Source organism: Entelurus aequoreus, linkage group LG04 (assembly GCF_033978785.1).
Source record: "Entelurus aequoreus isolate RoL-2023_Sb linkage group LG04, RoL_Eaeq_v1.1, whole genome shotgun sequence".
Lineage (NCBI taxonomy): Eukaryota > Metazoa > Chordata > Actinopteri > Syngnathiformes > Syngnathidae > Entelurus > Entelurus aequoreus.
In genome coordinates this window covers 30,891,646-30,902,625 of record NC_084734.1, presented here as the reverse complement: position 1 = coordinate 30,902,625, position 10,980 = coordinate 30,891,646, and the positions used below count along the sequence as shown (strand labels likewise).

General features: G+C 39.1%; 1 protein-coding gene across 4 annotated transcripts in view; it reads right to left on the bottom strand.

Annotated features, from left to right (window-relative positions):
• utrn (utrophin) overlaps positions 1–10,980 on the bottom strand; it is a 393,845-nt gene that overhangs the window by 288,755 nt on the left and 94,110 nt on the right. For all 4 annotated transcript variants that reach the window (XM_062044584.1, XM_062044587.1, XM_062044585.1 and 1 more), the window contains 6 exons: positions 10,787–10,888; positions 10,615–10,722; positions 10,363–10,542; positions 8,543–8,697; positions 8,342–8,465; positions 8,185–8,272 (listed from right to left, as the gene is read on the bottom strand). In XM_062044584.1, the coding sequence (XP_061900568.1) occupies positions 8,185–8,272; positions 8,342–8,465; positions 8,543–8,697; positions 10,363–10,542; positions 10,615–10,722; positions 10,787–10,888 (757 nt within the window). The remainder of the gene's footprint in view (positions 1–8,184; positions 8,273–8,341; positions 8,466–8,542; positions 8,698–10,362; positions 10,543–10,614; positions 10,723–10,786; positions 10,889–10,980) is intronic.

Sequence of the window (10,980 nt, the reverse complement as noted above, 5' to 3'; positions counted from 1 at the left end):
TATTGCAAGGAATTTAGGGATTTCACCATCTACGGTCCGTAATATCATCAAAGGGTTCAGAGAATCTGGAGAAATCACTGCACGTAAGCAGCTAAGCCCGTGACCTTCGATCCCTCAGGCTGTACTGCATCAACAAGCGACATCAGCGTGTAAAGGATATCACCACATGGGCTCAGGAACACTTCAGAAACCCACTGTCAGTAACTACAGTTGGTCGTTACATCTGTAAGTGCAAGTTAAAACTCTCCTATGCAAGGCGAAAAACCGTTTATCAACAACACCCAGAAACGCCGTCGGCTTCGCTGGGCCTGAGCTCATCTAGGACAGACTGATACAAATTGGAAAAGTGTTCTGTGGTCTGACGAGTCCACATTTCAAATTGTTTTTGGAAACTGTGGACGTCGTGTCCTCCGGACCAAAGATGAAAAGAACCATCCGGATTGTTACAGGCGCAAAGTTGAAAAGCCAGCATCTGTAATGGTATGGGGGTGTATTAGTGCCCAAGACATGGGTAACTTACACATCTGTGAAGGCGCCATTAATGCTGAAAGGTACATACAGGTTTTGGAGCAACATATGTTGCCATCCAAGCAACGTTACCATGGACGCCCCTGCTTATTTCAGCAAGACAATGCCAAGCCACGTGTTACAACAACGTGGCTTCATAGTAAAAGAGTGCGGGTACTAGTATGAGGGGCCGTTAGGGACATTATTCAGAATTACCTCTTACATACACTACTGAAATGCTCTCACATAAACAACTGAAATCTTTTTCTTTTATACACACTACTGAAACACTCTTATAAACACTACTGAAATGCTCTTACATACACTACTGAAATGCTCTCACATAAACAACTGAAATCGTTTTCTCTCACACACCCTACTGAAACACTCTTATAAACACTACTGAAATGCTCTTACATATACTACTGAAACACTCGTATAAACACTACTGAAACACTCTTATAAACACTACTGAAATACTCTTACATACACTACTGAAACACTCTTATAAACACTACTGAAACACTCTTATAAACACTACTGAAATACTCTTACATACACTACTGAAACACTCTTACATACACTACTGAAACACTCTTACATACACTACTGAAACACTCTTATAAACACTACTGAAATACTCTTACATACACTACTGAAACACTCTTATAAACACTACTGAAACACTCTTATAAACACTACTGAAACACTCTTATAAACACTACTGGAACACTCTTACATACACTACTGGAACACTCTTATAAACACTACTGAAATGTTTTTGTCTCACGCACACACACACACACACACACACACACACACACACACACCTGGAATTATTTTTCAATAGTATGTATAAACGGATTTCACCTGAGTGTGTGTGTGCTTTTTACACGTGTGTGTAAGGGACAACAATTTCAGTAGTATGTGTGCAAATATTTCAGTTATGTGTATGAGCGCATCTTACCATTGTGTATACGAGCATTTTACCACTATGTGTAAGAGCATCTTACTAGTGTGTGTGAGCGATGTTGCATTCCGGTTCCGGTATAATCCCCGCCCCTTTTCAGACAAGTTTATTTGTATTTTTTTTAAAGCCAAGTTGTGGACAAAATGTCTGCCGACAAGCAGCTTAACCGAGGCGGGAGCTCCACTTCATAATTTGAGGGCTTCAGCGGAGAATATAAGAACACTTTCAATGCAACAAGGGTCGGACTGCCGCCATGGGTCTCCCCCGCAGGATGCGGCACCTGAGCGGCGACAGCCGCAGCCTGGAGCACTCGTTCCATTGCGAGTTTGCACCGCACACATGCAACGTTTCAGTTCATGGACATCGGGGCAAAATCATTTATTTCTAAATGATTGTTGAATCACACGAAATGTAAGACAACATGGCATTGTAGTGAGCTACAATGGTAACATGTCGAAATGTGAGTCACGTCGTGTTACGTCAGTAGCTAATCATATACTAATGATAATGGATTGCATTTATTTAGCGCTTATCATTGACTAGATAAGCGGTCCCCAAACTACGGCCCGCGGGCCGGTTACGGCCCTCCAAAGTCCAACATCCGGCCCGCTGGGAAAAACAATTTTTTTGTATTATTATTTTCAATCTGTCTTTTCTAATCTAATCCATTTTTTGGTGTTCCCTAGCCGCTCAGGCAAATCATATTGTCTACAAATGCATTTCCCTGTATGACGTATATTGTCTTAGCTGTTTTCATGTGATCTGATTGTTACATTCTTATTTCAGAGTCACCACACAGCTGCATGACCATTTCAACAAGGACGGAATAAACAACCTCTGGATTCATGGAACTTCTTTGCACACAAATATATTAATTGGAATATTCAATAAATTTCACATAGAAACATTGTGAATATTATTTTCAACAGTGTGTTGAAAACAACCTTTTTTGGCTCAGAAAGGTTCCTTATGTCTCATTATTCATATCCTTTCAATACTTGTCGGTGTGTAATTCCAGACATAGATGTAAACATTAATGAGACAACAATGAACATTTTTCAACAAGTGAACCCACTTGAAAATGATGGCAACTATGGAATAGACATTTTCACTTCAATTCTGCACTTTATTCAGTGGACAACATGGGAATAATAAGGTTTGTTAAAATGTTTTCTTCACTTGTGCAGTGTATTCTGCAAATTAATATTTTGTGTAAACATTTTGTAAAAAATAAATAAATAAGGAACCTGTTATACAGACCTGTATGAAGTTGCCCACTTTATTATTGCAAATATCAGAATAACACCGCAATACGTTTGTGCTGTGAACATTTATGTTTCTACGGTTGATGTTTTTAAGTTATTTTATGTTCTGACTAGTAATGTCATCCAGCCCCCACCACCATACACACTTTGTCAAAATCTCCCCAAACTTGTCCCAAACACTTGTGATACACAATTTTTTTGTCTTATGATTATTGTATTTAGGTTAGGGGCTAGGTGTAAATATTAACACATTAACTTAAACTATAATTTTAGACAAACAATATCTATTGTCTGACTACAAGAAGCATTGAAAAGTATATAAATAATAAGGCATAGGGAACCTTTTTTGAGAAAAAAAAAAAAGATATTTAATATGTTTATGAGAAATGTATTGAATATTCCAATTAATATATTTGTGTGCAGAGAAGTTCCATGAATCCAGAGGTTGTTTATTCCGTCCTTGTTGAAATGGTCATGCAGCTGTGTGGTGACTCTGAAATAAGAATGTAACAATCAGATCACATGAAAACAGCTAAGACAATATATACGTCATACAGGGAAATGCATTTGTAGACAATATGATTTGCCTGAGCGGCTAGGGAACACCAAAAAATGGATTAGATTAGAAAAGACAGATTGAAAATAATAATACAAAATTTATTTTTTTTCCAGCGGGCCGGATGTTGGACTTTGGAGGGCCGTAACCGGCCCGCGGGCCGTAGTTTGGGGACCCCTTATCTAGTCGATGATAAGCGCTAAATAAATGCAATCCATTATCATTAGTATATGATTAGCTACTGACGTAACACGACGTGACTCACATTTCGACATGTTACCATTGTAGCTCACTACAATGCCATGTTGTCTTACATTTCGTGTGATTCAACAAATCATTTAGAAATAAATAATGTCTAATTACCTTTTCCTCCTTTTGCCCCGATGTCCATGAACTGAAACGTTGCATGTGTGCGGTGCAAACTCGCAATGGAACGAGTGCTCCAGGCTGCTTGGCTGTCGGGAGGAGAAAGGCACCGCTGTGTGGCCGCTCAGGTGCCGCGTCCTGCGGGGGAGACCCATGGCGGCAGTCCGACCCTTGTTGCATTGAAAGTGTTATTATATTCTCTGCTGAAGCCCTCAAATTATGAAGTGGAGCTCCCGCCTCGGTTAAGCTGCTTGTCGGCAGACATTTTGTCCACAACTTGGCTTTAAAAAAAATAAAAATAAACTTGTCTGAAAAGGGGCGGGGATTATACCGGAACCGGAATGCAACATCGCTCACACACACTAGTAAGATGCTCTTACACATAGTGGTAAAATGCTCGTATACACAATGGTAAAATGCGCTCATACACATAACTGAAATCTTTGCACACATACTACTGAAATTGTTGTCCCTTACACACACGTGTAAAAAGCACACACACACACACAGGTGAAATCCGTTTATACATACTAGTGAAAAATAATTCCAGGTGTGTGTGTGTGTGTGAGACAAAAACATTTCAGTAGTGTATGTAAGAGTGTTTCAGTAGTGTATGTAAGAGTATTTCAGTAGTGTTTATAAGAGTGTTTCAGTAGTGTATGTAAGAGTGTTTCAGTAGTGTATGTAAGAGTATTTCAGTAGTGTTTATAAGAGTGTTTCAGTAGTGTTTATAAGAGTGTTTCAGTAGTGTATGTAAGAGTATTTCAGTAGTGTTTATAAGAGTGTTTCAGTAGTGTTTATAAGAGTGTTTCAGTAGTATATGTAAGAGCATTTCAGTAGTGTTTATAAGACTGTTTCAGTAGGGTGTGTGAGAGAAAAAGATTTCAGTTGTTTATGTGAGAGCATTTCAGTAGTGTATGTAAGAGCATTTCAGTAGTGTTTATAAGAGTGTTTCAGTAGTGTGTATAAAAGAAAAAGATTTCAGTTGTTTATGTGAGAGCATTTCAGTAGTGTATGTAAGAGGTAATTCTGAATAATGTGTTTAACGGCCCCTCATATACTAGACTGGCCTGCCTGTAGTCCAGACCTGTCTCCCATTGAAAATGTGTGGCACATTACAAAGCCTAAAATACCACAACGGAGACCCTCGGACTGTTGAACAACTTAAGCTGTACATCAAGCAAGAAATTCAAAGTTAATTATTATTTGCAAAAAAAAATAAAGTTTATGAGTTTGAAAATCAAATATCTTGTCTTTGTAGTGCATTCAATTGAATATGGGTTGAAAAGGATTTGCAAATCATTGTATTCCGTTTATATTGACATCTAACACAATTTCCCAACTCATATGGAAACGGGGTTTGTAGATTGTCACTGAAGGCATCAAAACTATGAATGAACACATGTGGAGTTATGTACTTAACAAAAAAAGCTGAAATAACTCAAAACATTTTTATATTCTAGTTTCTTCAAAATAGCCACTTTTTGCTCTGATTACTGCTTTGCACACTCTTGGCATTCTCTCGATAAGCTTCAAGAGGTAGTCACCTGAAATGGTTTTCACTTCACTGGTGTCATAGTTTGGATGCCTTCAGTGACAATCTACATAATAAAAAAAACATATTGAAATGATGAAGTCTGTCCAAACTTTTGGCCTGTACTGCATATGTATAGTTTTTTTAAACTTTTTTTCCATTACAAAATATTTTCATACATTTTTTTAATGGAGAAATCTAACAATAAAACAAATAAAACATTTTTAAACACAGGAGTGAGCAGCAGTTATAAGGGCATTTTGTAAAGTTCCACTACCCGTTACTGCCTCAAAAAAAAAAAGCCTCATACAAATCTAATGAGTGCTTCTTCATTTTTATTAGTATTTATAAAAAGTCAGCAGGATGAGTTTTTTTTTACCATCCTGCCCACAAACACAAAAATAACTAGCATCATAAAGAGTCACATAAATACCCTGAAAATACACAACGGCTGTAGTATGTACTGTAGTTAAATACACAATAGACACTAGAGGTGTAACGGTATTGTAGATAACGCGGTACTTTGGCTTCAATGTCTTCACAATAATACCGTGACGTAGACGGTATTAAAAAAAGCCAAATTAGTGTGTTTTTAGCGTTGGCCACGTCTAAAAATAAACTATCTCCCAGAAGGTGGGGGGTGGAACAGCGTAAGTAAGAAGTGAAATGTGTTCGTAGTCGATGAGAGGAATTTTTGGGGGCATTTCCTGAAAAATCTAAATCTTTCAATAAATATTTGAGTCATGTTGCTGACGAACAGACAAACTCTAGCGACAACATAACCTCTTTGGTGGAGGTAAGAAAGTCTGCACTTTGCAAAACAATACTTTCGTCTCGAGTGTTTCTAAGAGCCAGCGGGTCTTGTCGCACAGCACGGATGTAATCACCAAAAAAACTGTTCTACGCGGGAAGAATGAGGAAACTGAAAAATAAATAAATAAATAAATCTTCAGTCCATCTATATATTTTTCCACCGTTTGTTTCTCTGGATGTCGCGGGGGGCTTGAGGAAGGCAAGCGTACACCCTGGACAAGTCGCCACCTCATAAACTGTCATCCAGAAAATATATTTGAAGCCAGTGAAGCCAAAAATATGTTTGTGAGGTATTTACATGATTAAAAGTTAAATTGTTAGTTAACTTTTCTGAGAAACAGCCTTTTCCAGACTGATATAAAACATGTTGACTGTGGAGGACACTGCTTCTCAGAAAGTAAAAGTTGAAAGACACTAAAGTGAACAATATTGTTTTACATTGGATGTTTACGTTGTCACTTTAAAGACACGCAACTGTAAGTGTTTTTTTTTATATATTTGCTTGAAACAGTAGATGTTTCTGCACAATTCTTTGTACTTAAAAATACATATATGCAGTAATAGATATGATTAGAACATTTTAGCATTATGTTTGTCTTCAGTTACAGTAAGTGTGTTTATCCTAAACATTCCTGCCTTTTCATTTTACACACTATAACATTTTTAAAGGCCTACTGAAACCCACTACTACCGACCACGCAGTCTGATAGTTTATATATCAATGATGAAATCTTAACATTGCAACACATGCCAATACGGCCGGGTTAACTTATAAAGTGCAATTTTAAATTTCCTGCGAAACTTCCGGTTGAAAACGTCTATGTATGATGACGTTTGCGCGTGACGTCGATGGTTGAAACGGAAGTATTCGGACACATTGTATCCCAATACAAACAGCTCTGTTTTCATCGCAAAATTCCACAGTATTCTGGACATCTGTGTTGGTGAATCTTTTGCAATTTGTTTAATGAACAATGGAGACTGCAAAGAAGAAAGCTGTAGGTGGGATCGGTGTGTTAGCGGCTGGCTGCAGCAACACAACCAGGAGGACTTTGACTTGGATAGCAGACGCGCTATCCGACGCTAGCCGCCGACCGCATCAATGATCGGGTGAAGTCCTTCGTCACGCCATCGATCGCTGGAACGCAGGTGAGCACGGGTGTTGATGAGCAGATGAGGGCTGGGGTAGGTGGAGCGCTAATGTTTTTATAATAGCTCTGACGAGGTCCCGTAGCTAAGTTAGCTTCAATGGCGTCGTTAGCAACAGCATTGCTAGGCTTCGACAGGCGGCACAGCATTAACCGTGTAGTTACAGGTCCAGTGTTTGGTTCGGTGTCTCCTGATAGTAGTATTGTTGATCTTCTGTCTATCCTTCCAGTCAGGGGCTTATTTCTTTTGTTTCTATCTGCATTTAAGCACGATGCTATCACGTTAGCTCCGTACCTAAAGTGCTTCACCAATGTATTGTTGTGGAGATAAAAGTCACTGTGAATGTCCATTTTGCGTTCTCGACTCTCATTTTCAAGAGGATATAGTATCCGAGGTGGTTTAAAATACAAATCCGCGATCCACAATAGAAAAAGGAGAAAGTGTGGAATCCAATGAGCCCTTGTACCTAAGTTACGGTCAGAGTGAATAAAGATATGTCCTGCACTGCACTCTAGTCCTTCACTCTCACGTTCCTCATCCACGAATCTTTCATCCTCGCTCAAATTAATGGGGTAATTGTCGCTTTCTCGGTCCGAATCGCTCTCGCTGCTGGTGTAAACAATGGGGAAATGTGAGGAGCCCTTCAACCTGCGACGTCACGCTACTTCCGGTACAGGCAAGGCTTTTTTTAATCAGCGACCAAAAGTTGCGAACTTTATCGTCGATGTTGTCTACTAAATCCTTTCAGCAAAAATATGGCAATATTGCGAAATGATCAAGTATGACACATAGAATGGATCTGCTATCCCCGTTTAAATAAAAAAAATTCATTTCAGTAGGCCTTTAAGTCTTTTTACTTTTTTAGTACATATACCACAATAATATCGTACCGTGGCCTTAATACCGGGATAATATTATACTGTGAGATTTGATACTGTTACATCCCGAATTTGATAGGGAAACTATTGTTGATTTGTTCAAACTCTGTGTGTATTTGATTAAAATGATCATTTTTCACATGTACCTCTCTCTAACTGGTCCATCAAGCCTCGACCTTCCTGGATCACTTGACTGATTACAGGCTCCTTTGCTTTCAGTTCCAGCTCGTGAGCCTGCAAGCCAAAAGCATATGTTCAACTTCCTATTCCAACAGTACGTTGTAATTAGTGTTCTTTTCCGACCTGTAACTTCTCCTGCAGGCCTTGAGCATCTATTGTAGAGTTGGGGTGTGTGGATGCAAAAGCCTGATTAGATGCTTTCCATTTTTGAATCCACTTCAAAAGTTCAGAGAGTTTATTTTCGAACCTGCAGATGACAGATTTGATAGGTGGGCTCATGTTTGTGTACATGCAAAGAGTGTTTCTATGTGTTGCAGTTCTTACACTTTCCTGACTTCTTTGTCTGTCTCTACCAGACGTTTTTTGGGAGGAGCAGGAGGGGGCAAATCTTGGTCGTGGGTCGAAGCAGCCGCAGCGGTCTTCATAACGACATGTTTGTCCATTGGAGTCACCCCAGCGTCGGTGACAGCTTCCATCACCTTGGCAGAAGTTTAGTCCATTAATGCACAGCAGAAATTAACAAAAAAAACAGTCTCTATAGGATTTCACTGGCTTTCTTTGTGATTGTGGAAGAACTAAAATACCGGAATTTGGAGGAGGCAGAGAACCGATATTTGTAGCCGATATTTATTTGCAGTAACATTCAGCTTAACGTGAATAGTATACATCAGTAAACCGCTGGATAAGACTTTAAGTTGTTTTTTAACATTATTTTTTAGGAAACGTCAAACCAGCGGCATTGTAATGTTTTATGTGGAGCTAGTGATGTGGTTAATTAACCACCAAAAAACATCATGGGACATCACAAACACCTTTATTACGTGTGTCTAAGAGGAGCATCAACATTTGCATTTCAGAATATGGCAAACCTTCTGGGAAAATTGGTAAAAATATGGGATTTTTCTACATCACAAAAACTTGCGAGCTAATCAATTGTACAGTAGTTTATGGATTTTAATATATTGTACGGTTTCTTCAGGAGAAACTGTAAAATGTTGGTTTGCTGAAGTTTATTTTGAACATGTATACAGTTTCAATATGATGGATCACATATTTTACATGTTTTCATTTCTCTTTACAACATGTCCGAAGAAGAGTAGGAAGAAGCAAAGGTGATTTAATCCTAAACCTTTTCCATTTCAGAGCAATTGCTAACACATACAGTATGTTCACTTCCTTTCTCAATTAGTGACGCAATTTACATCAATGATTTCTGAATAGTATGATTGATATGAAACATATCTAAATATGGCAAACATTTAAATAGAACCAATTCTGGGATCCTTCATGTACGCTAACCCAAAAATCTTTACCTATTATATAAGTCTCCTATTTGTCAATTTAGACAAAGGTTTCAAATTGTTCTATCATCTTCATGTCCATTCATCTCGGTCATGTTGTCATTTGATTGAATCAGGAAACTTAAAAACTTGCCGCTCTCTTTATTGAGCCCATGTACAATGCGGGTGTTGCAAACAGAAGCTCGACGTGCGAACGCTGCGGGAGCGAAAGCACACAAAACGGGTAAAAGAAGGAAGGAAAGAACGCCCAAAAAGAAGGACAAAAACTGGAATTCCCAGAGAAAAATGGAAGTTCTGCCAAGTTCTTGTAAATAGAGAAGGCGTGCTGTTGGCAACAGCACTCCAAGGAGAGAAAGAGAAAGCAGCCACACCTTAGCAGAAAAGAGCACTGGTTGGTTACTACTAAATTAATTGGTCGATCCCTAATTAAAAATATGTTCTTAATTGTATTACCCTGGATACATAAAGGTAAAATAAATATCTAAATACATGTAAACAAGGAAGTGAGGACTTTTGCTAAATGTTTATTATGTACTACATTTCCCAGAAGGCTTAGCGCTGTAGACAGGAACCGGAAGTAGCTCCGAGCAATGCAGGAGGATGACAATTGAGTCATTTGAGCAATAAAGAGTTGATATATTATTACACCTTATTGTTCCTGTTTTGGCTGAACAAAAAACAAACACAAGATTTGATTAGACGGCTGACGTGCACGTTTGAGCGCCGCTCAGGGACAAATTTGATTGGCAAAAATTACGCTGACTGGCCAAAAAGGGAAGTTGAACAAAGTTTGCGAAATCCTGAAGGGACTGAACAACGTATAAAAAACTCAATAGTGCCTACTTGGAAGGAGCAGTCCTCCAGCTGCTGCACCAAGTTGTCCCATCTATGAGCCAAATCTTCAGTGTCCGCCTCAATATTAGCACCAGCCTCTGCGCTCCTCAGCAATGACGTCACATCCTGGCCTGCATCGGAAAGTTGGTCTAGCGTCCTTTTCTTCTTCTCCATGTCTTCCTTGAGAATCTACACAATTTCACAACATAACAGTCAAAAGGAAAAACTGGGTAAAACTGTAGTGTAGCCCCTGCGACTTACAGCTAATTGCCGCACATTTGTGTTCATTTCACTGTGGTCCTTAAAATTGTTGGTCTGCACTTTACCCAAGGCCTCTTCTTTTTCTTCCAACCATGCTCGAAACAAACCCTGCAGAACACATCGTTCCTTAGCAAACATGGTGAAAGGAGTAAAATATACGCTAATGCTCTACCTGATCCGACACAAGCTGCTGCCACACCATGAAGACCTCCTGCAGCTTGTTCCACCTCTCCTCCGTCCAACGACACACAGCCGCCCAGCGCTCCCCCAACGACTGAATGCATGATACAAACAAATATTATCATGATCTATCTATGTGTTACTGTCTATGTTTGTACTCTCCAACAAGAATAGTAGCAGTTACGG